Source organism: Molossus molossus, unplaced genomic scaffold (genome assembly GCF_014108415.1).
Source record: "Molossus molossus isolate mMolMol1 unplaced genomic scaffold, mMolMol1.p scaffold_m16_p_10, whole genome shotgun sequence".
Taxonomy (NCBI): Eukaryota; Metazoa; Chordata; class Mammalia; order Chiroptera; family Molossidae; genus Molossus; species Molossus molossus.
The window spans coordinates 32929864-32957327 of record NW_023425345.1 but is presented as its reverse complement, the minus strand read 5'-3'; the positions used below and the strand labels follow the sequence as shown (position 1 = coordinate 32957327).

General features: G+C 32.0%; 1 protein-coding gene across 2 annotated transcripts in view; it reads right to left on the bottom strand.

Moving 5' to 3' along the window:
- Nucleotides 1-679: 679 nt before the first annotated feature.
- ETNK1 (ethanolamine kinase 1) overlaps nt 680-27464 on the bottom strand; it is a 57267-nt gene continuing 30482 nt past the window's right edge. For both annotated transcript variants that reach the window (XM_036250904.1, XM_036250905.1), the window contains 6 exons: nt 24492-24632; nt 21333-21475; nt 12572-12655; nt 10441-10601; nt 6664-6737; nt 680-6339 (listed from right to left, as the gene is read on the bottom strand). In XM_036250904.1, the coding sequence (XP_036106797.1) occupies nt 6267-6339; nt 6664-6737; nt 10441-10601; nt 12572-12655; nt 21333-21475; nt 24492-24632 (676 nt within the window). In that variant the 3' untranslated portion in view covers nt 680-6266. The remainder of the gene's footprint in view (nt 6340-6663; nt 6738-10440; nt 10602-12571; nt 12656-21332; nt 21476-24491; nt 24633-27464) is intronic.

Sequence of the window (27464 nt, the reverse complement as noted above, 5' to 3'; positions counted from 1 at the left end):
GGACAAGCCGCAAAATACTTACATCAAAACACCTACATAATCTTAAAAGTATCTCCTCACAGATTGCTTATTATTTTCAAGGAGGGAAAGAGTCAGTGAAGACACAGAACGAACTTTAACCAGGTGATCAGCATTAACATTGACAATGAGTTCGTTCCATAGATGTGATACCCTAACAAGGACACATCACTTTTCTAGTCTTTTGGCTTGAGATAAATAACCTCAATCTATTAATTAGAAAACAACACATAAACCCAAACTGAAAAACATTCTAACACACACACACTCCAACTCACTGCTGACTTTTTTTGTTATAATTGATCTCATGATAAACATTATCTGAAGGTAGAGATTATGTCTTTGTTCTCCATCTATCATATCACCTGATAATTAGAAAGAGCTGAATAAATGCTAAATTGAATGGATACTTCCTGCCTAGACTGTAGATGCTAAGTCCCAGACAGTGTCTTGTATTCATCCATGTTTCCAGCCCCAAGCACAGTGAAGACAAAGTATAGTGGTTAAAAGAATAATAAATTTTAAAACAAGATAAACAGACTTTGTTTATGAGTTATATTCTACACTCGTCTCAGCCAAATTTTCAAAAGTAAACTTTTTACCACAAAAGAAAAACCACAAAAATTAGTTGAAGTGACAAGATTTATGGAGACACTGCAACTAGAACCCAACTTTATTGTTACAACCAATTTTTATTTACAGAATATAAATCTCTTCAAAAAGATACATTCCTTCATTTAATCAATGGTATGAGGCCTTATTAAACAGAAATAAAGCCTAAATGTCACATATTTAAACAGAAATGCAAACAGCTTCAGTAAAAGTTTATGAACATAGAGCAAAAACATATTTTTACTTAAGCAGTTACATGAATGAGGCTGTTTTTAATTTTCTTCACTGGCAACCCCATTTTATCCACAGAACAACTTTTACTTAAATTAACAGTAGTAAAAATGTAAAAATTAAATTTTAAACATGAAAATATGCAACAAAAACAGGAAGTATCTTCATTACCAAAGAGATTAACAAGTTCTCAGATTCTCAGATACTTTCTGAGGCATATCAAAACACCTCCATCAAAAGTTGCATTCATTTGAGAGGTATCAATACATTTTCAGTGCTGAGACTATTTGTAGCACTTACAGTATATACAAAGCAGCATTATACTACTATGGTTCACATTTGATAATCACAAGCTTAAGCTTTATGCCAATTTCCAATTCAACATACAACTAAGGCAATGACAATTATTTTGTTTTTTATGCTTCTGAATCTGAATAAGAAATGTATCATTTAAGAACATGGAATAGTGCCATGTTTTCTTTGTTATAATAGTATATTTTAAAATTCAAATATTTCATATCATGGAAACTCTACCCAGCTGTACAAAGTCTCCTAAATATAGTACAGTTTAAAAGTTTCCTCTTAGCAAATTCCACCAATGTATAGTTACTTTAGTAAAAATGACAGGAAACTTCTTCAGATCATTGGAAAATAAAAATTTCAGTGTGTCACTACCAAAATTGAGTAGCAGCACACCACAACCATGACAAGCAAATTCTCTCCTCCACTGCTTCTTGGGGGTCTTTTCCAAGCCACAGGAGCTAGTTTACATAGATACCGTCAGGTCTCAACCTAGCTTTGAAAGTTTCTTTGTTAGAGTTTTAAGATTTAACTAATGTAACAATTTATATCAGCTGGGTTTTTCTTATTCATCACTAACTAGTTTAAATACAGTATGTAATCTTTTCAATTTTTATAAGTCTCTTGTGTTTTGTTAAAATGATTAATGGATATTTATACCATTAATGGATAAGATGTAAACAAAAATATGCCTACATTGGGTATTTTACACAATTTTTTTCATAACCAGAAAAGCCATAGGATTCATAATTAACACATTTTATTTTAACCTGCTGTTTGATAACATCAGTGGCATAGTAAGTGCATAGCAAAGAAGAGAAAGCAGACTTCAGGACAGCAAACTACTAAAAACTTTAATTTTGGATGCCCAGCACAAATGGGTATTCTCTATTAGCACTACCATTATTTTTCCCATTGAAATAGTTGAAAATCTCCTATTTTAAATTATGATACAGAAATAAAATTTTTAACATAAAAGCCATGTCCAGAAAAATTTAATTCATTATGTAGTATATCTTGTTAATTTCAGTTTTTTTCCCCGAGATTTCAAGTAATAGAACCCCAAGCATTTTCTTTTATAGTAACACATTTTAGAAACTAAAGCTTCAAAGAAGGTGGAAAATTCATTTAAAATAATTGATATGCTTTTCTGTCTAAACACATCAAACCCAAAATATAACACTATAATCACACAGGTGGCAGGTAGGAAGAAAAAAAAGACAGTTCAATATAACTCATTTCTTTTAAAAAAGAAGCAAAAACAAAACAATGCCTTATGTAACTAAGTTTCCAGTCAAAGGACAGTCTAAAATCTAATGAACTGAAGAAAAATCAGAGCAAATTAATTTTGAAATAAAGATAAAGCTGCTTTACCACATACTTGTAGTTCCATTTCCCTCTGTGCATAACAATTACTAGCATTTGCCTATTGTGTAAAGTAGTGCAAGTTGCTGCCAATAACAAAACTCTCCTGCTAGCACAAAGCACTGTTAACTTTATCTATCAGCTGAAGTCTGTATCACTTTGGAATGCAGTATAAAATGCTTATTAAAGGCAATTTAAAGCAGAAAAATCAAACTGATAGTATTCTCATATATATATTACAAAGGAATTAAAAATGGCACAGGCTTTGTGTAATGTAAAAAAAAAAATACCTATATAATTATTAAAGTGGAGGTTTTTAATTTGTAACGAAGTATCTGAGAGGACTTTTTTCTTTAACTCTGAAAGCTTTAGTAACATATTTGTGAAGTTAAAATAAATATTTTTAGTACAGCAAAAATGGAAATAGCAGTCATTAAAAGATTACTTATATCTTTTTGTTGTTTGCAATCCCATAATGAACAACTTTATATTCAGAGAAGTCAACTGAGATATGCTTCGGTTAAACTAAGAGCTATTATTTATCATATCTCTTGTATATATGGGATTGAGATTCATTCACATTGAGATATCAAAACTTTCATGTTTTTTGTAGGAAAAGGTTAACAACCTGGAAAATAGGAAAGAATAATACTTCCGTTTGCACTCATTAAATTGTATTTTTAATTTTCTTGAGCTTAGAATCATGGAATGGAACTCTTAACAGTGTGTACTAACTGACCACTTGCAGGAATCTAACCTCACGAAAACGAATGAACAACTCAAGAATGAAGAAGTCATATTAGGCACTGAGAGGCTAAATAAATAAGTACTGATTAACAAAAACTGATGAACCCTATTTCCAGTTCCTCTTGTTATCCTACTTGTGCAGCCAGAACTGCTGGCTATTTCCAGTCTAAAACCAAGGAACTGGATCAGTTCCTCACAGAACATTTTCTACAAAAGGGAAGAGAATCCAAAACAATACACAATCTCATATGCAAGATACAATTCACACTAATTTACAAATTTTTATTTACACTGTTTTATATACATTCCAGGCAGACCTATAGTTGATGAGTTTTGTGCTCATTTTGATCTCAAATGATCATGTGAACAGTATGATTTACTACCACATCTCTTTGATTTCCAGAAAATAGTGGTAGCATGGGGGTAGGGAGGTAATCGCATATTACTGGTCAGGTTAGATCTAACAAGTATGTAAAGAACAAAGATGAAAAAACTGTGGAATTTTGCTTGTTAAAGCATCCAGGCCACTATGGTCTATTGACTAACAATGAGTACACATGAATGCCACCTTTCTAACAACCATTTTCATATTTACAAAATGAGCTTACAAGTTGAATTATTAGGTAAGGCATTCAAGTTCCTTAGCTTAACGTAAAAAGGCAACAGACATCTCAAGAAGCCACAGGATAAATTTTAGGAGAGTTCTTCTTTTAGAATCTCTTAAATGGTCAACAAAAAGAGAAACGATTTTGAACCCTATTAATACCCTGCAGCATGATCCAAAAAAAAAAAAAAAAAAAACACCAAACAAACAAAAAACCTGTACAGAAGTGAGAGCATCACAACATCCAAAATCTAACCAGAGTGGAGGAATATCTTAAATATCTGATTAAGTTCCAAGATCCAGTGGATGCTCCTAGGGATAAAGTGAGAGCCTTTTATTCCCCTTTACATTCACTTCTATATGAATCTTTCTGAAATGCTTACAATAGTGTCACAGCTAGTATGCACAGTCTACCAGCAATGGCTCAGTGAATCTCTATTCAAAATGGTTTGAAGAATACGGAGTAAGATAGAAAAATGATCTTCTCTACTCCCACTGTAGATATATACTGTTGCAGTTTAAGAAGTCGGAAAGCAAAAAACTCAAGAGTATTACATATTCTTCATCGTTGAAAATATTCCAACCACAGATGAAAATTCCACCAAAACAATTTTTCAAGTATACTCTAACATTATATAAAAAGGTATTGTTTAATTGGTTCCATTCATTTAGTCAATTTGGTAAAATTCTACAACAATGTGGTTTATAATAACAGAAGTGAACATCTTTAACATGGGGAGGTAGAAAACAAACCTTGGTCTAACACTGTTATAGATACAAACAGATTTTAAGATTCTATTATGTAACTAGAATGTACCATTTTAAATGGCCTTTAAGTTTTTCTACTTTATTATTTTTAAACATCTTGAGATAATCCAAGTATTTTAAAGCACTTATCTGAGAATATAAGTCATTTGGAATAATACATCAGACTCCCCAGAAGATTTCTCAGAGGATAAATGTGTATTTGCATATTCTGAATATGCAGATTCATTAAACCAACTTTGTACATGGGCACTTATGTGACCAAGTGAAAAGCCTGTCAGACTAATTTACTAAGTAAAGACAACCATGAACTAAACTCCACACAGAAGTCTTCAAAATTTGAAGCCTACTTATCCCAAAGCTCTAACTTCATCCATATAATTACCATCCTCTCAGGCAAAAACAAAATAAAAAAATACACAAACAAAATCAAGACAAATCAAAACTAACAGAATCCTTCCTACCAGGAGTGTTTCTGCATAATTCACATTTTGTTATATCAGATTTTAAGTGTACAAGATCAATGCCTTAAATGTTCCTTATTTAATTATTTTAACCACCTCGACTTACTTCTCTGAACCTACAGGAATCATTTATTATCATTCCAAAGACATGAAGCCAAACTAAAACATGAAACTAAAATGTAAAAAATGAATCTACAGGGGTAAAACAGAATCAACCTAAATAACATTTTCTTGTTCCCAAGTATGATAAACATTCTATCTTTGTATCCAAAATTAGCAATTAGTCTACTAGCTATTATTTAATAATAAATGCACAGAACATCTCAATAAGAAAATAAAACGTTTGTTTAGAAGTAATTTGATATACTAAAATGTTAAAAACAAACTAGTAACTTAAATGACCATATTTAGTATATGAGGACATTACTGAATGCAGATTTTGGTAACAAAATCATCCTATCTATTCTAGGATTATACAGTAAATATTAATATTTATACTGCCAGACTATGTATGGAAAGGAGAATTAAATTCTAAGGTATATTCCCCCAAAAGAAACAGTTTTCAATATTCAATTCAAAACAATGTGCCACTACCATAGATAGTGTATGTATTTCACCCTCCTAAATAAGTATTTTTCAATGAACATCCTAAGTTGTCTATACCAGTGTCTGGCATTTCAAGAGTAAATGATCCATTTTGCTTATATAGTGTATCAAGATAAAAAAAGTTACAATGAACACCTAGAACGTTTAACAAAAATTAACCTTATTAAGTAAAAAAAAAACTTTCCTCTGGAACATTTTCATTGCTTACACTTAACAGATGAAATAGATGAAAGCAATCACGGAATCATGTTACATTTATAATAAATAATTCACATATAACAGATTAAATTATCAAAGAAAAGATTAAACTGACATCATCTTTATACCTTTTTGCAGATTTAACAATTTTCTAATCTACTGCATACTAATAGCAGTAGGTATATTTTTTGACATCATTCAGTCTATTTAAAAAACAAACTGGTTGGTAGAGGCATAATTTGTAAAGCAAGATAACCAAATTAAATAACAGAATTTTAACAAATAATTAGCTTTTCAGAATTTCTTAAGAAAAAGATTCACAAGCATTGTTCAGCTCCTTCAGAATAATTACATCTTTACTCAGGCATTTTTAATGCAGTAACCTCAGGCTTCATTTTAAAGTATTGGTTAAAACGAACAACTGCATACCTAGTGAGAAAGAAGAGTAACAAAATTAGTCAACGCTGAAAACTTAATCCTCCTTTTATTACCACTCACCCCTCTAACCTAATTTTTCTTAAGTTTTAAGATTTCTCAAAGAACATATTTTTAGTTTATTGCACCACCTACTGGTCATCTTTCTAATGTTAAGTGCATTAAACAGATCAGATTTCCTCTGACCAATTATCAAATGTATGTAACTTTTAAAACATTTGACGGAAAATAATAACTACAAAGTCCCCTATGAGTTCTAAATGTTAATTCAAAAGGAAGTAGAGACAAATATAACGCATACAGTAAAATTAAACTTACCCAAGGAAATCAAAGTCAATAGTGGAGTATTTGGCTTGAATCAAAGCCCACAATCCCCAAAAGAAATGAGAAGCCTAAGAAGAAAGGCAGAAAAATAAAGAATTATGATAATTCATTTCTTTGTTAATTTTTTCCTTTTTCATCAATTCTAGAAACAATACTTTCTTGATGTTTTTTATATTTTATATAAAAAACAAGGTAATATTTAAGTGTAGTTATCTAGGTGGCTATAAATCACTTCTATGTCAAAAGAGGCAATAATAAACTACTGTCATTTAAAAACTAGAACCCAATTTCTGTAACCTGCTTTGTTTAGGCAGAGTTCAGCATCAGCACTGATAGGAGTTGATTAAGCGATGGTGTTTTTTCAATCCTGGCTCTTTTTTTTTCCCTTCTCTTTTCCCTACCCTCTTACATGTTAGTGTTCCCTGGTGTTCTGATTTTGGGCTGCTCTCCCCTCTTTTCACTTATATTGTTATTGGGTGATCTGGTACCATGACTTTTATTTCTCTTTTTGTTAATGATCCTAAGTTGAGTTTTATTCCCTCTGTCCAGATCAGTACCGACTGTCTCTATCCAGGTCCCATGTATTTGACCACAGCATGATTATGCTTGAAGGTTATTTCATGCCTTCTGTCCTCTATCCCATTTTTCTTTCTTCTATTATCTTGATTTAATTAAAATACCATCCATTCAGTTGCTGTTTGAAACCAGGAAAAAGGGGAGTTTCTTTAATGTGCTCCTCTTCTTCATTCTCACATTTTTTCTATTTCCAAATTGTTATTCTTCGCTCCTAATATTCTCTCAATTTCAATCCTTTTCCCTTAGTTTTATGGCTTTTGATTAAGGCCTTAATTAGCCTTGTAACTTCTGTTTGCATCCAGGATTTTTCCCTCTGTAATTCATCCTGTACATTTAAAAAGTGATCTTTTTAATAACTAGCATCTAATGAATGAATCTGATGTCTTACTTTCATACATTATGGCTCCTCGTGACCTACAGAGTAGAATCCAAATAGCATCTACAAACTTTGTCATTTTAAGCTGGATTTCCCACATCCCACCGCTGCTCTAGCAGGGTCATCTTTTCTGCACACTCCATGATATTAAGTGAAAGGAGGGGAGAGCAGCCCAAAATCAGAACACCAGGGAACACTAATATGTAAGAGGGTAGGAAAAAGAAGAGGGAAAAAAAAAAAAAAAAACAGGGAAGGCAAGCACAAAAAAGGGAAACCAAGAAAAAATAGTATCATAAAATTTAATGAAAGACAAAATTCTAAATATCAATGGTAAATATGAAGAGATCAGGTAAGATAAAGACTAAAAAGTTTAACCTGGACTTATCAATTATGTCGTTATTGGTAACACTGGCCTCAATTACTTTTTTTATAATAGTAGGGGAGAAGACAGGTTACAGTAGTCTGAGAAGTACATGAAAGATGATAAAGTAGAAAAATTAGGGTTTGCTTTTATATTTTATCCATTCAAACACGTGAGATTATGACAGGCATTCACTTAATGTATGATGGGATGAAATTACAAGTTGGTAAGAGAGTTAAACTGGTTAGCTTAAAAAAAAAAGCCTTGGAAAAGAAAGATGCCTCAAAAGGAAAAAGGGGCTGGGTGAAGCCAAGCTTGAATGTTCTGCTGTATTATTTCCATTCAGAAGATAGTAAGAGTAGGTAACCCACCTGAGAAAAAAAAGGTCAAAAAGAGAAAAGCATTTGACAGGATCAGTATAATATAGATAAAATGAGATGAAATCAAACCCAACTAGCTTAATAAATGGTTTTCAGTGGTCTCCTAATGACAAAGAAAAGAGCATAATAGACTTCTGTAAAGCTTATGTGAAAACTAAGAATATGTAAATTATGAGGACATACTAAATTAAAAAAATGTTATTTAAAAGTTATTGAAGTTTTATATATCTACCAATGTTCTTTTTTTTAATCCTCACCTGAGGACATTTTTACATTTATCTTCAGATAGAGCACAAAGGAATGAAGAAGGAAGAGAGAGAGAAGCATCGAGTGGTTGCCACCCACACAACCCCAACCGGGTCCAGGGACAAACCACAACAAAGGTATGTGCCCTTAGTGGGAATCAAACCCGGGACTCTCTGGTCCACAGGCCAACACTCTAACTGCTGAGCCAAACCAGCCAGGGCTCTACAAATGTTCTTTGTCCTTCTTCTATAAGACCTACTGAACATACATTGCATAAATATGTTTGCTATACATTTCATAAATATATTCCCTTTATGAATCAGGTTAAGTTTTCCTCCAATTCTAATTTGCTGAGAATTTTAAATATAGACGTGTATCATCCAAAAAGAGGCATTTTGTACAATTTATCTGCCCTTCTAAATGATAAGCACTGTAAAGGAATGCATTACATTTTATTCCTTTTTTAAGCCTCCAACCCATCAGAACTATAATAACAATAAGTACTAGAAATCTGATTAATGAAAATTTATAAGCAACTTGGTAATCAAACCAGAAGTAACTGTGTTTTTCAATACCATGCGTATATATATTAAACCAAAGTATCTAACGGTGTTAAATAACACCAAAAGTTTTCAAGAGAACAAAGTTAGGACTCTAACAGTAAACAGTGGCACTGTTGACTAAGAATTCAAAAGCTATGTAAACTTTATGTGGAAATTAATGAACTCAATATTTAAGGAACAATTTAATTCCTTTAAATGGGTACATGGAAAAAATACAGATTTTAGCAATAATAATACTCCTCATGTTAACACAGAGATTGGCTAAATAAAAGTACTAGGTTGATTCTCAAGTTCATAAATGACCTCGTGAGAAAAAACACTATTATTTTCTACTTTAAAAGCATGCTTAAATAGAATAAGTAAAAACAGCAGGCATCCTAGGACCAGCTAGAGAGCATGACACTAATTTAACTAACAGTTCTACTGAAAAAAGATATCAGAACAGCAGGTAAAGTCCCATTTCGGTGTACATTCTTACGTGAGATGTATTCTGAATGGCTTTGAGGAAATGCTGCTCTTATAATTGGAAACAATACACGAATGAGAAACCAAAGGCATCTATTTGTAGAGAATACATAGCAAAAATTCCCCATACCAACTGTACAGGATTATATTAAAACTAAAAAAGAAGTAGCTAAGATAACTTCGACCTCCTATTAAATTAAATGTGTAACACCCTAGCTGAAAGCTCATTCTTATGTATCACATAATTCTAAAGATAATTTAAATCAACTAGTTTAGGAAGTGGGTCTTTAAAGTAATAAGGCATTAACACATCAAAGAAACCAGAAATATCTGCTTATCAAAAAGTCAAGATAAAATACTGGTAAGTTCAAAAATGTAATTCTACTGGTTCTTCCAACATACTTTTATCTTGTTAACATTAAGGTGTAATGATTGATGTATTGTGGAAAACCTCATTTTCCATAAATCTGTCCTTGATTATGCTTTTCTTAACAAAAAGAAATAACAGAAATTGCTTCACAATTAATCCTAACTCTAACTGAAATCCATTCATTAAATAAATAATTGCTGAGCACTTATCAAGTAGCCAGGCACTATTGTTCTAGGGTTTGGAAATATAGTTGTGAATGAAACAAAATCTTTATCCTCAAAAGTATTACAATGGAAGAATTGTAAACAATCATATTTTGTCATTTTTTTGAACAAAGATTCACAAAATTCAAAATGAGAAATTGTTTTATAAGACGAAAATTTAAAATTTTTAAAGCATATGAAGAATCTTTTGTTGTTTACATTTAAACTTACCAATGCAAACTGATTGACTTGAATGAAGAGTATTTCTACCTCCTTTTCAGTAACTTCAGTCCCAAAGCCTTTATATTCTTTGTAGGCTTCAAGGTAAGAACGCAGCCACTGGCCCTGTAGTTCTCTACCTGGATAGAGACTATAATCTACCTCACTCACACCTAAAGTGAGAAAAAAAGTGCAATAAGAAAAATTAAAAACATATTCTCTTATATATACTTTCATAATTCTTACTATCTACATAATTTTCATAAAAAACATTTGACTGAACTAGACTTAATTAGCATCTATTAAAATAATAAAGCAATCATAATGTATTATGACTTAAGTTAGGATGCACAACACAGCTAACCACCATAATCAATTGTTATTGTTTCAATTTTTCCTCAAAGTGTGAAGCTTGAATTACCTGCATTTGAAGTACCAAATCCTCTTTTTAATAAGCAGAAGATTCTTGTGCATACTGATATTTAGAGCATTTCTTAGAACTATGGCTCTAAAACTTTCTTGACCATTACTCACAGGGTAAGAAAAATATTTTATATTGACACCTTATACACACACCTGATATTAAGTTTCACAAATAATATTTACCCTAACTATACCTTCTAACTCGAATGTTTTCCGATCCTTGCTTTAAAATAATTACCCCACAAATTAGATTTCATTATCTGCAGTTTGCAAAAACTAATCTAGAAAACAAAGTTAATGCTATTTTGCCTAGCATTAAAGGTTCTTCTTAAGTTGGTCCAAATGTACTTTTCTGCTCTGATAAACTACTCCTTCATGAATTTTATAGTCTACAAAAATAAATACCTTCATCTTGAAGTTTTCTTCCTCCTTCCTGCAGTAGTCTCCTTTCTCTTCTATCTGCACATGCAAATGCTATCTAACTCTCAAGTGTCAGTTTTTTGCTATGCTAACTTTTAAGTGTTAGCTTAATTTTTTTATGCACAAAATCATATTAAGATCTGTCAACTTTCCTCTTTCATATCCACAGCAGTAACTATCTTTAATACTAACAAGGTGATATTTCATTATATAAACAGCTGCTTTCCCTTACTACAGAGATGTGGAAATATGTACAGTACATATGCAGATATGGCGTATATGATAAGTTTGGTGTAGGGAAATTACTGAATACATGTAAATTGAAACTTCTCCAACTTTTTTCCCAGCCTGGTAACCTAAAGTATATTAAAATACCTGAATGCATGAATGTATACAAACACAATTCAGCAATGAAAAATTCCAACTAGTTGTAAACTATCCAAAGGAATTTCCTATTCTTTAGTTTTAGAGCACTTCAGGTTTCTAACTATAGTCATAAAATGTATTTTGAATTAATTCCACTTACATTTAAAAAATTAAAACTTTTATACTTAATGGTACTAATAAGTTTTCAGAAGGAAAAAGGACCAGCTTTTCAATATTCATAGTCAAAGACCAAAATAAAATTCTCAAGCTTTTTCATTAACCAACATTCCCAAAGCCCAAGTACACCATGGAAACAGTAAAGGCTTTTAAATGATTTTAAAAGTTGGTTTCAGCCTGGCCAGTGTAGCTCACTTGGTTCCGTGTCATCCCATGCACCAAGGTTACCCGTTCAACTCCTGGTCAGGACATATGCCTGGGTTGCGGGCTCAATCCTCAGTAGGGGGTATGCAGAAGGCAGCCAATCGATGATTTTCTCATCGATGTTTCATTTCTCTCTCTCTCTCTCTACCCTCTCCCCCCCCCCCCCAAAAAGAAAGGTTTCAAATCATAGTTCTCTGTATTTTACTGTGACCTTGGTGAATTACTTCCCTCATCTGTATACTAGGAATATTACCTAACTTACAAAACTGATGTTGAGAAAAAACTAAGGTGAGATGAGATTTGTAAGCACCTTGCATTGTGTCAGGTCTTAATTATATTAATCACAATAATTATTTCTTACTTCCCTTAAGACATTAATGAAGAAGTCTCCTCTGTCCTCCAGTAATAAACAAAAAGAACAAAGGTCAGAAAAAAGTTAAAAGAATAGTGCTCCTCTTCCCAGTTATTTATTTTAAAGAAAAAAAATAACAATTCTAAAAGTGTCATATCAAAGTTATATATGCTATTTCATTAGTTAAGTCCTGAATCTTACCTGCAAATTCGTTGAAATGATTTCCAATATCATATGCCAGGTAGTTGTATCCAGAATATTCATAATCAATGAACTGTACATCACCTATGTGAGACACAAAAACAAAGACATAAGAAATCATATAAAAGATGAGAAAATCCCTAAGCTATTTGTATTTAAATAGCTTCCAATATTTTGTCTCATTGTACGTGCTTGATTACATGCACTTCTGAGACAATACAGGGTAAGGCTGTGAATTCTATGGCAATGAGCTTTACAAAATTCAAATTATATATCTTTGTCAACAGCTTCTTTATGAATATCATGTCCACTATACTATAATCAAGTCATATGGTTTAGTCATTCTCCGACTTCCAACAAAAGTAAAATGTCTTTCACCACATGAGGGCATCAGTAACTTAAAATTCAAGTTTAACAAGAAATGAACATTTTTGGAAATTGTTAATAAACTAAGCTATGTAACAAAAAATTAATCTATGATACTCCAAGTGAACTGACATGCTAATCTACATAAAAGAATCAAATATAAACTTTGTAAAACCTTAATTCTGTGAATCCTGCAGTTATGCTATTAACACTTACTGATCTACTTAACAACATTCCTAATTAAAGAATTTGGTTGCAATCAAACTCTTACATTTTCCTTGAATGTCGCATAACTAAGGTTTCCAATTGCATACCAGAGCCAACATTAAAGTGGTTGTTTTATCTTTTTTTTATAAACCAAAGGTACACTGAGTACTACAGAGGATTTTGGCTTAATAAAGATATATGTTCTCTTTTTTTTCAAGAGAGATGAGAAAAAGTTGAGCGAGAGGAGAAAGAGAAAACCTATACCAGGGATCACAAACTCAAAGGCTTACAAGGGCCAACAGTTAAAACGGATACATAAATGGAGATTAAGAATAGTCTAAGCTGCAATTGTGAAAATAAATAGTATATGCCTAATTACCTTGTCTTTTAAAGATAGATCATCTAAGGTAACAAAACAAACTCCTGGTCTTACACACACTGGCATTTTCCAAAAAAATAAAAAAAAAAATCTTTTGAACTATGTCATGATATAGATAGATATGTATGTTTAATTTGGAGATGTATGTTGATCATATTCAAACTCAGAAAAACAGATTTTATGACAAAACATGTCACAGCAAAAAATTTTACATAAAAGCAAATTTTTAATGTAAGTGCATTTAATATATAATTCTAAACCTATATAAATAATAGTCAAGTCTAGAGTAAAGTGAGAATCATCAAAGTGTCAAAGCCCAGTTATCAAAATCTATATGCATATTGACAAAGTAAATACAAGATTTTAAAATGTTGCTAACTACAATAAATCACTACAATTCAACAACCGCAAGTATTATATTCTTGAACTTACAAAAGAATCATCCCATGGAAAGTCTTAAAGTTAACCAAATCACTTTACTAAAGTGCAGAATGGGAAGAGAGAATGTGTGTCAACCAATCACTTTACTAAATTGCAGAATAGGAAGTCAGAACGTTTTTCTAGTTACCATTGAGAATGAGAGGGTAAAGACCACCATCATGATAAAACACTGCAGTCATAAAAAAAATTAATTTTCATTTTCAAAGATGATTTAATGACCAAAAAAATTACAAATGTTATATGAAAAAAGATATAAAAATAGTAAATGTAGTAAACCAAAATTATTAAAATATTATGCCTAACAAGAGAAAAAAAGAAATAACACAAAGGAGAAAAAAGATGAATGGAAATAAGCCAAAATAAAGTATTTCAACTGCTTTCATTATCAGAGAGAGACAAGTGACCCTTTTCCCTTTATATTTTAAATTTACAATAAGCATTACTATTAGAGAAAAAAGATATCATTTAAAAAGATTAAGATGAATTCTCTAAACAAAACTATAAATAGGTAAAAGACTAAACACAATGATTTGGGAGAAGCCTATCCACTTGATCTTCAAGAAATCAGGATTCAGATTTACCAAGTTGCACAACGGAACTAACCAGTTTTAATATAAAAATGTTGTAATTGCAGCTGTTGATTGTTTTTGCTCTTTAAACAAATTCTTGTAAAGCTCATATTAACTGTTACATGCCAATAAAAATACACAGCCCAGTCCTGAAGCTTACTTTTGCCACATAAACAAGAGTTTCTATTGTAATTTCAAAATTATATTTAGAATTTGGCAAATATAGTTAAAATGGCAGGTAAAACATGCCTGCTTGTAAATATAATTTAAATAAAGCACAGATCATTCATTTTAATAAAAGTTAAAATCTGTTTCAGTATGAATGTTTTAGCAATGACTCTTTGTAGTATCTATTAATTCATTAAAACTAGCCTTTATTTTTATATGCTATGTCGAGTTTATAAATAATGAAATTTTAAAAAATAAGAAAATGAAGCTAAGAAGATACAGATGAGGCTGTTACCAGGCTCCGTGCATGTGAACAAGTGATGCGATAAACCTCCAGTCAGTGCGTTTAAGAAGCACGGGGTGCGCCGCCACATGGCAGCAACAATGGCATACCTAATCTGTAGCAGATGAAGAAAATTTGGCAAACTCACATTTTACAAGACACAAAGCTTAAAAGGAAAAAAAAAATTTTTAATCCGCATTAACTATTCTTTTTCAAACTATTGCAAACAAAGTGGAACTCAACCTTAAATTTAATCTTCTGCAACAAAGTAAAATTAAAGACGCCTACTTCCCTTATTTTGGGTGCCAGAAAAATCAAATTACCACAAAATGCTTTCTACTAACAGAAAGTATACTTAACTTTTTTCTCCTACAAACTGAACTTCTGACTTCTAAAATTTCCAATTATTTAGGGGAACGTCGACATCACAATTAATAATTCATAGTTTATATGGCATGATTATCTTGCTAATCCTTTAAAACATAAATTTTTAATAAGATTTCAAGGATGGAAAAAAAATGAGAATACTCCTTAAAATTTTATACAAAATTTTACAGTCTGTGCATTTTCTGAGGAGATTCTCAATTCTCCAAATTCTCAAGGGATCCTTGACCTCTAAATAAAGTAGTGCTTTAAAGGCTAAGACTACATATTATCTTTATTAATTAGCACAGTGACTAGCACATTATAGGTAAAGCAAAAGATTATTGAATAAAATATATTCTGAATTTCCAAAGCTACATTTTTCTTTTTATCACTATATTTTTTGCACATCTTCACAGTAGTAAAATCTACACACTAAGTTAAATTGTTTAAATCTCAGTACAACTGAAAATAGCTCATCTTTAAAGTACTTTAAAACCAAAAAATATATATATTAACTAAGAATATAATTCACATGAATTCCTTTATTTTGCTGTTGTTAAGAAGAAAGAAATAAAGATAAAAAGTAAAATAACCAATATAAGTACTTGAAAATTTTTCCAACTTACTCTCTAGTTTTAGGTAAGGCAGAAAGAGAACATAAAGTCTAACTATGATAATACTAATGTTAGCAAAATGCTTTCTCTCTTACACAGAGAAAAGGAATATTCTGCTCTGGGAAACCATCCCTTCTTTCCTCACTCTGGTGTCCAGCAGTAGCTTCACCACAGCACTCATCATTCTGAACGTAAATATCTGTTTCATGATCTGACTCCTCCTACATGGCATATGGCCTCCTGGAAGGGCAGTAGGTCCCTTTCATCTTTCATCATACAATCCACAGAGCAATACCTAGCACACAGTAAGTTTTAAAATGCTACTAGAACAAATAAAGGCTTTTAAGAGAATGCTGAGACACAATGATAACAGAACATGTTTAAATGGGTTGTGGGGGGAATAAGCATGAAATAACAAAGAACAAAGGGTGGCACTTTTTACATTCATATTCAAATATATGATTGAACATACAGTGGGACTAAATGTATGTATAGAAAAAACATTAAACTACTAATAACTATTTTAGGTAACTCTTTTACAGTCCAGTTAAGTTTTTTATTACCTGATTTAGGGATATTTTATTTTACGCCAACTATGATCTGAAATACAAGTTAAAACAAGGTTTAACTATTCTTCATAAAAATTCCACCCTGGAAAATATAGGTTACCAAATACAAAAATAAATCTGTATTTACTTAAATTTTAAAATAAAACCAACTAAAAAAAACGCACAAAAAAACCCTTTTCTAAGTTTTTAAAATGTCAGTAAAACGACCACAACCACAACAATGCCTTTTCATAAATAATAACAGATAAGATTTAGAGCCAATCAAGTGATGAAGAATGGTGACTCACCCATTTTCTATTTATATTGTACAAAAATCTAAAGAAAAACCTGGTTTACACTATAATTCCCAGAAAAATATTTTATTCCCAGTCATTTGTATTTCCTTAAATTGTTGTAGCTCAGCTTCTTGCATTTTGGAGACACAGAAAATAATCAATGACTGCTATTACTGAAACTTAAAATTATATATTAGATCTTTATATGAGCTTTTATGAAGAAATGGGGAGAGGGAGAAAAATGAAACAGCCTCCAATTAACATTATGACAAAGCATCAAGACATGAGACAACATACTAAAAAACTTTAGCAATTACTTCTGGAATGTCAGCAGCTAGGATTAGTTGAAATTAAAATATTAAGACTTAAAATCATGTAATAAGCAGTATTACAATTCTACTTAGTATAAATTCTTTTTAAAATTAATTATTGATAAATTTAACAAATGACTAGTAAGCCTTATCTTCCAGTTCAGGAGCAAGAACCACTGTTTTTTGTTTTCTTATTATGTAACAAATCCTATCATCATATCATTAAGTATTCTTTTCTTACCTTTTTAAGATGTCATGTCACTGATGGAGGGAAATGGGCTGCTGTTTAAAAACCATCTAAATTCTGGGACTAACTTTTCAAAAATCTTGACAGCTACCATCAACTCCAGAAAGGAAGCTCACTCTTCTCCCACATTCCTGAGTCCTGTCAACTGACATGGTGAGAAGAGGTAGTGGCAGTGTTTTTTCCCTGTGATGCCTGTCAGTCCTATAATATTCACAGGTGAAAACACCTATAAACTGCAGGGTGCTCTAGTCTTCATGTGTGTCTATATGAAAATGTGCTTATATACACATACATATACACACACATATATAGATTTTTAAACTTTAATCACTCAAGGTACAATTAGGATGGAATCTGTAAGTTGCACTGAAAGACAAATTGAATTGTTTTCTCATACCTATAAGCCATAATTCCCCTAGTTATAGGACATAGTTAACCTTCTGGCTTACAGTAACCATTTTCCCTTTTTCAGAATCAGATACATTTTGTAAAATGCTTCCTAGAAACAAAATACAGGGGTTGACAAAGTATGCATGCTGATGTCAAATCCAGCCAGTCCATTGCCTGTTTTTGTAAATGAAGTTTTATTGGAACACAGCCACACATATTTATGTATTATCTATGGCTATGTTTATGCTACAACACAGAGTTGAACTGTTGTAATAGAGACTATAATATGGAATGAAAAGCCTAAAATAAGTACTATCAAGCCCCTTACAGAAAAAGTTTGCTGCCCCTTTCATGGTACAAATAGCTGTATCTGAGAGCTGCCAAGTACCTAGCCCAGTTATAAACTTGATAAGCATGATCAGGAACCATCTGAAGTAAATATTACCAAAGTTGTAAATAAAGCAAACTAAAGTTCTAGACTATTAACAATGTAAGTTCTGCCTGGAACTCTGTTAAGTAGGCAGATTCCTAAACCCATCTATAGAAATTATTTTTCATTTGGTCTTAGATCTTTTTCCAGTAATCTAGATGATTCTGGTGCAGAATTAAACATAAACACTTAATATAAAGATAAAATGACTTGTCTCATACCACTTACTTCCATATGTGATTGAGCAGAAATTTGAACCCAAGTGTGCTTGGTTCCAAAAATCGACACTCTTTCTGACTTCTCTTGGTTATAACTAAGCTTTAATATATCTGCTTTAAAGAGTTAATGTAAAGATTTTAAAAATTAAGTTACAATACATAAAATCTAAGTTTTTATAGTCAAAAAATACATGCAAAAACATCAAGATGATCTAGTATAAATGCATAAAGTTTAACTAAAATGTGCACTTCTGAGATATTAAGGATCTACAACATACAGAGAGATACTAAGCTTGATGATGTCAAGGCTTTCATCTTATTATTTGTATATATTTATATCTCACAGGTAGGTACGAAATGGTGAGGCCCTGGGCTCAAATTACATGAATAATTTAAAAAGTGATAAATCAACCTTGGTTTTGAATATAATACGCAGCTTAGTCATTTATTGTGTGTAGAAATTATTTTAATCCCAAAAGACTCAACACTGGGCTTTTAGATGTTGTACAAGGTTACTAGTTAAGGAATTAAAGAACTATGTGATACATGTTTCTCATTTAAATTATCCTCCTTCAGATTGCAGCTATAAGTAAAGTACTAATGCTAAGCCACGGTCTATTTTTTTGCTGTTAAATTTATAGAATTTTCATTTTTTTGAAGTCTGAGGCACGTTATCTTTGCCTCATAAAGACAAAGATGTCATAATTATATTGTTTCAAAACCATTAGCTCCTAATTTGAAACATAATTAAGTTAATAACAATAGAAAAAGCTACTAGCTTTGACCTGACCAAGATTCCAACCACATTTTCCTAATGCTTATCAAGTAAGCACATAAGAACTGATTGTTTTTTAAGTGGATGCCATGGAGTCCACATCAGCCTTTCTAGTAAATACTATAAAACTATTGGTAAGTAAAAATACAGAACATCTCCATAACTAACATACAAATATAACCACAAAGATAAGAAACAAATGGTTTATAACAGACATCTATGAAGAAGGGCAAACTCTAAAATATGTATCAAAATAATTATATTGGTAGTACTTTGAAATTTATTCTTCTGGGTAGGGGGAAAAACTAGACACAAAAGTATGAAGTAGGGTATTCTTTTGGTAATATAAACAAACGACAACCTTCAATTCCTAAAGCCAAACTGAAGCATAAAGATTTTATATAAAAATATGAGAACTTTTTATATCACTGAGCAATAGTTTAAATAGGCAACTAGAAAAATTAAAACATAAAAAGGTACTTTATAATACTTAAGACAAAGTAATCTGATTTTTTTGGTCCCTTCTATTTTAGTTTTGTAAACAAGTTTGTTCTATGAAATGAATATGCAAAAGAAACATAAAAGTATGAAAAGTTAAAATTATATTCCAAAGGAAATAGATCTCTTTGATTAACTTGCAGTTAAAAATAAAGCTGAGTGTCCACTTCAAAAGTAAGATGAAGTCCCTCACTTGAAATTCCATTATATAAAATAATGTGTTATTTAGTCTTGTACTGAACTTAAAAGCTAATACATTACTTTAATGCATAACTAATACTCTTGTCTCACAAACGGAATTGAGATTTGGTTACTAGTATCTAATGTAGTGCATATTTGTATTATGACAATTATATATAATAAATAAACAATAAAAAATTAAAGGACACTGTCAAGTACTAAGGTTTTAGGGTACTCCTAAAATTCTTAAAAAAATAATTCCACACAAAAACTTCCAGACATTGAAAATAAAGATGTTAGTTCAGTATATTTTTAAATAACAGAATCTCTAATCCACTTGAATATATCAAATATAAAAGTTACTCAAATACATTTCTGAAAATAGGTGCTTCAGGCTACCACCCTTGACAGTGTTCTTCACTTGGTTTTCTTCAAGTAAAAGCAAGTTACAAATATTAACCACCTTTAAATTAGAATAGTATCAATTTACAATCTATAAATAATGGTCACAAATAGTAATGTAATATAATTATGACCATTTAATCACAAATCTTTGGTTTTAGTATCTTCATAGCAGCACACATTTGAATCAAAATAATCTTCCAACTATAATGATAATCTTCAAAACTGATTTGCTATAAAATGCAATAACTTCATAGTTTCAGACTTTTTGATACTAATCCTTTAACCAAAATTGTATTTTTAAATTTCAATTTAGTACTATAGGACATCTATTGTTTAGCAACCAAACCTCAAACCATTTATTTTATCCAATAATACAACCAAATGTTTCTTTCTTAAATTTGAAAACACAGAGAATTTGAATACAGAAAGATATGAACAATCACAGAAAACATTTCAGCAAAAAGTATCACTGTCTAACTCAAAATATATTAAAACAATTTGCCAGATCTTCTTGATTATTACTTTAGTAGGTATAAATTTCGGCAACTACAAATAACATTTCCTCCACCTGTGGCTCTCCCCTTAGCATCAAACTACCTAAAAAAACAGCATAATAAATAGGTAACAAAAAACCTGGAAACATATTTGTTTCTAATACTATTGTCCTTCCTAACATTGAGAAAATTTCTATATTTATAAAGTAGTGCAATGTCAATTGATTTTTCAATAATGCCCATTACAAGCAGGTGTATTTTCAAACCATGAATTATCAAATAGGGTTTACAGTTAAATCTTATAAAGTCATTTTTATCATTTTTCATTTAAAACTTGCTTAAAAGAAATCAATGTTTCAATTAAACCAATTCTAAGAAACATCTTATACAAATATATAGAAAATATATATTCCTAATTTAGCACAGTTACCATGACTTTATAACCTAAAAGAAAATATTTAAAGACTTCACACATTTTCAATCCTTGCATTTGAATTAAATTTGAAACAAAGATCAAAACACCATTAAGAACATCAAAGAATTCATCTCTACTTACTGCTAAGGTCAAATACCTACCTTGTTTTTCATTGTAGATTATATTCTTACACAGTAGGTCATTATGGCAAAGCACAACAGGTGAGCCCAGGTTGGAAAGAATCCTCTTCATCCAAGTCATCTCTTCCTGAAGAATCTGAGAGCTTGGAATATCACTTAGGAACCTTTTCATTTTAAAAGAAGAGTTATATCTTGTTTAGAGTAATGACATGTTTTTCAAGTTTGATTAAGGATTAATATCTAGTTTAACAAGTTCTTCCCACTCAATTGCACAGACTCCTGAATTAAAACAAGCCAACTATTCCAAATAGATGGAATACAGAAAAACCTTCGAAAAAACTTAAACATGAAAAAAACTGAGCAATAGTTTAATTGCAGGGCAGAAAAGTAAAAATGATATCACTACAACATTGAAGGAAAAAGTAATATATATTGTTAATAGCTAACACTAAGCAGCATTCTAAATGTTTTACATTTATCTACATTTTACAGAGGGAAAATTAAGATGCAAAGAGTTTAATAAAAAGAGGTTTAAGTATATTACTTAAAGTTATAAAGATGGTCCATTAAAGAACTAAAACATCTATTTCAAGGTTGCAAAGGCAGTATAAATCAGCTAAATTCACATTTCAAACTCAATAGGTATTATCTACCATTGATAAATGGACTCACTATTACATAATCATATCATTATATTATCATATGGCAATAATATTATAGAGTTCTCATATTATCTATTATAGAAATTGCCTCAGAGTAGTCAGACTGGGAAGAGTGAGAGGTCGTGTGGCAAGCTGGCCTAAAGATCATAGCTCTTTACCCAAAACTCTTCTGTACTACTGACTATACTATATTTGTATTAATTTGATGAAAATGAAACAAAAATAGGGTGCTACCACAAATTCCTCAATAGCACCATTAGACTCATAAATGCTGTTAGTTTACTCTTTTTTTGGGTACATGCCCCTAGCGGGAACCGAACCCGGGACTCTCCGGTCCGCAGACCAACGCTCCAAAAGCTGAGCCAAACCGGTCAGGGCATCTTACTCTTTCTCTTCTTCCCTTTACACTTTAAGCTAAGTTCTCTTTATTCTTTCTCTAGTCTCTCAACTTATTCCTTACTTTTCCATTTTATAATATAATAAAGATTCTGTACACTGAATTGACTTTAATGAATATGCCTATTCAGGTGTTTGCCCGTATTTTTCTCACTACTGCATTCTCCTCTACACACAGCTTCCAAAAGTAATTCTTATAGGTTCTTTTTTAAAATGGTGTAACTGTTCAAGAATCTATTTTAAAAGTAAAGTTAAATGAAAATAACAGTATTCAAAGGATTAAGAAAATAATAATTTACAAACATGTACAAACATAAAGGTAATTGATTTTAATGTTCTAGTTGTATATATTTCTATTGGGACAGGATGCTCTCAGCCTGTTATTAATCACCAGGCCTCTCCAGCCTTTCCAAAGTATCACTAGCATCAAGAATTTAAAGTATACCTCGAAGAGTCTAGAAAATATAACCCAAAACCTATCCTAAATAACCTTCTTTGAATAATGATTTTTTAAATAGCAGCTAACATTTATTTAGTACTTAAATGGCTAGGCACTATTCTAACTACTTTCCATATACTAACTCAATTAATCCTCACAAAAACCCTCAAAGTAAATTTACTATTCTTGTTTTTTTTTGTTTTTCATTTTTACAGATGAAGTACATAACTTGTTCACAGTCAAAACGTAGAAACATTAATTGGCAGAACTGAAGTTTGATCCCCAGGCAATACAGCTCCAGAATCTTGTGCTCTGAAACTGTACAATACTATACTGCCTCAACTCTGCTGTCATCTTAAAAAAAAATAAAAATAAAAAATCAAGAAAATCTTGCATTCACCACTGCCATCTACTTCATTATTTTTAAGTACTCTTCCCTAAAATCTTTCAGTAAAGTAGCTATTTCCAAAGAGAATTCTGTTTTCAATCTGTCACGTCCCTAGCACCCTGAACACACTTTTAGACATTTGACATCCCAGTTAAAGGAGTATAATATCCCTGTCAAATTCAAAGTTTTACAAGATACCTGTAGATATTACAGAGAGTGGCTCAAACTGGTGAAATAATCATATTCAACAGAATACAGCTATTTTTCCCTAATAAATTATTTTTAAAAAGACAAGGAAAAAATCTATAGGTCCTATGTGTCGGCTGTTCTAAAACAAAGACTTTCTAAATATAAAAGGTGAAGTTTTCATGTATACTGTACTTTAGATATAAAGAACAAAATAAAAATTCCAATTTTTATACTAATACTAATCACACTATGTAAAAATATAACTTGGAGTCTAAAAACTGATTGCAAATTGTTTTATATAGAAAATAACAAGATGCTGTAGTCACTTTAAACCTGGGGAGTCAGTCTTATAAAATCTGAATAAATGAATTTTCAATCTCATTATATGGGACTTCAATAGTCACAATAAACTAATACAACCTAAACTTTTTCACATTCCAATATTACTATGCTGCTCCAATGTAAACTTTTAGGCTTATTCAAAACAGCTTTGAACAAAAAGGTTTTTTAAAAAATCTCAATGGCCCAGCTGGTGTGGCTCAGTGGTTGAGTGTCAACCCATGTACCAAGAGATCGCTGGTTCGATTGCCCGGGTTGTGGGCTCGATCCCCGTGGGGGACATGCAGGAGGCAGCCAGCTGATGTTCTCTCACATAGATGTCTCTATCTCTCTCGCTCTCCCTTCCTCTCTCTGAAATCAATAAAAAATAAATAAATAAATAAATAAATAAGTCTCAATGGTCAACTGATACTATGCAAAAACATAACTTATTCATAGAAATCTTTGTATTCATAGTTACTTGCAAATATATTTCTATATTTATTTTTTGGCCCCTCACCTCTGCCCACTCCATAACCCCTGCTTTTGTAGGATTCTTTTCTTTTCTTTTTTTTTTTTTTGAGTCATCTAGGGGAAAAAAGAGCCTTTATTTCTGTAGTGCCATCTGAAAGTCAAATGAATCAATGCTTATTTTATTTAAATGCAAAGAGATAAATCAAACCAGATTTTATACACAAAAACCTCGTAGTTATCTTTGAGTCCTAATACACAGAGCAAAGAAATGTAAAATATCATTTCAAAAGTAAGAGTAATTTTGTAATTTTTACCTTTTATTAAGATCTTCATCTGCAAATCCTGTGGGAATGAGAGAGAAGTATTTCCTCATCTTTAGCCATAGATTAGATTTGGGAATCCAGCCATTGTGTGCATGGATAGCATGAATTTTAGCAAGCTGACGTGCTATTAGTCTGTTTAGAAACAAAACATCATAAAAAGAAAATGTTAAGCATTATATAGTTCTTATCTAGTCACAGGTAAACTAAACCAACTAGTGTGGCCCGACCACTGTGGCTCAGGGGACTGAGCGTCATCCCATGAACTAGGACATCCTGGTTCGATTCCCAGAGCACATGCCCAGGTTGCGGGTTTGATCCTGGGTAGGGGGTGTGCAGGAGGCAGCCGATTGATGTTTCTGTCTCAAGTCGATGTTTCTCTCTCTCTCTTCCTTCCTCTCTCTCTAAAAAAGTCAGCAAAAAACATATTTTAAAAAACAACTAGTGTGCATTTCTTATAACATAATTTCATTTTTATCATAAATTTATAAGATGCAAAATAACCTGGCAAGTCAACTCTCACAAGGAAAAACAAAACAAATGCTTAAAGCATCAGAAGGAAGAAGACTATAATTAATATGGCAATTAAATAATGTGTAAAAAAAAGGGTTGAGTGTCTGAAAGCAGGTGGCCTATTTTTTTTTTTTTATCCTCACCTGAGGACATTTTTTCATTTTTTGTTCAGATAGTGTGGGAGGGAGGGAGGGAGAGAGAGAGAGAGAGAGAGAGAAACATCGATGTGAAAGGGACACATCGAGTGGCTGCCACCCACACGACCCAGCCAGGGCTAGGGACAAACTGCAACTGAGGTACGTGCCCTTAGCGAGAATTGAACCCAGGTCTCTCTGGACCGCAGGCCGATGCTCTAACCGCTGAGCCAAACTGGCCAGGGCAGCAGGTGGCCTATTTTGATTACACAATGTTTGAGACCAACAGAACAATACACAATTATAAATGAAATCTAGACACATATCAGAAATTAGAGATACATACATCTAAATTATACTGAGTCACTTAAATTTTGAGCTTTTGAGATTAAAGGGCAAAAGGGACTAACGTAAAAAGGGAGATAAATAGGTTCTATGAGTTAATTTCTATAACTGTTCAAAACAAATTCTCTGAACAAATATTAAGATTTTATGACATTCTTGACGAAACCTCAAAATAATTTGAAGTTGCATATACTTGTGTTATGTTTGTCTCTGCAGAACCCAGTACAGCCTATGTTGATGGAGGAAAAAGCACATGCTTTTTCCTACCAAACAGAAATAAGAAATAAGTTACCAAATGGCCTAGGGTAGCGAGTGAAAAAATGACTTAACAGTAATCCATAAATTAAAGAACTTAAAACTGGCAAATTTTCAAGAGGCTAACAATCTAGTGTAATGTTCCTCTATTAGTTCTACGTCCTAACATAGCACCATGTACAAATGTCTGAGTTCCTACCTCAGATCTAATTAATCACAATCTCTGTGGTTGGGCCCCAGCAATCTACAGTTTAAGCAAGATCTCCAGGTGATCCTAATCCACTGTAAAATCTGAAGGGCAGTAATATAATGCTCTGCAACTTGGCTACGTTCTGAAATCAAACTTTGGCACTTCAAAGAAAAATACAGAGCCTTGGGTACTACCCATAGAAATTGTGATTTTAATTGGTCTGGGCATCAAGATATTTAAAAGCTTCCCAGATGGCCTCGACCAGTTTGGCTCAGCAGCTGGAGCGTTAGCTTGCGGACCAGAGTCCTGGGTTCGGTTCTGCTAGGGGCATGTACCAAAAAAATAAATAAAAAAATAAAAGCTTCCCAGGTGACTTCAATATGCAAAAGTGGTTGAGAACCACTCAAACTAAGGCACACATCTAACACTGTAGTAATACTTCCCCAACCTGTGATTATATAATAATTATTAGTTTTATACTATAGTGAATATTCTTATCTATCTAGTTTCTAGTTTCCAGTAACAAAAGAGTTCTGATTTTCCTTTGGAGAAACTTCCATCCCCCTCATTTTTAGTTCATGTGATTCATACAGAGTTTATCTCAATCCTGACTCCCTGTCCTGTCTGCAACAGTAACTTTAGGAGTGAACATGAGATACACACTTGCCCAGAGCATTCCATCCTTCAGGTCACAATAATTGTTTCATATTACCCTAGCTGGGCCAAAAGGAGTTGATTATAGAACTTTTCTTGAAGCTTTGACTTTGGTTGAAGCCATTAGAAAAAGAGGAATCCCTCACCCTACAACCTGGCGTGGCAAAACTAATTAGATAAGCCTGAAACTGCTGATCATTGTAATTGTCACCCTTAAGAAAGCTTGCCAGAAATAAAACACAGAATTTTTTTTTTAAAAGAGAATGATATTCCTAATGATACTGTTCTGAGCCCATGGATCCATCCGTCCTTAAACCATTTCTCAGTTATATGTACCAATAAATTTCTTCAAGTCAGTTTGAATTCTCAACTTACCATCCTCAATCAAGAGTCCTAATGCATTACCAAAATATTAAAATTTGTAACCTTTTTAGGTGTGTGTGCTTTGGTTCATACCTCTCAAACAAATTAGGAAACAAACTATTCTTTATATAAGTTAAGTAAATGCTACTTGACTGACTTTCCCAACGATCACATACTCATGTCTAACAAGAATACAGTAAAAGAGAAATCTATTGTTATGGCAATTTTTCATACATGCATACGCCCAAATGAATGTATGATACTTAAAGCAGAAGGGAACTTCAGGCAAAAGCCAGGTGGTGATAAAGACAAAACAAAGGAGAGGGCAAATGCACACACACGTGCGCGCGCATATGTATACAGACATGTATATGCGTGTGAGAGACCTGAAAAAAGGTGTGATTTGTGTTGCATAAAAATCATGGGGCAATCTGTATCAACAGAACATTATGTTCTAGAAATGTTTACTGAACAAATGAGACTGGTGATCCAGAAGAGTCACATATTAGAACA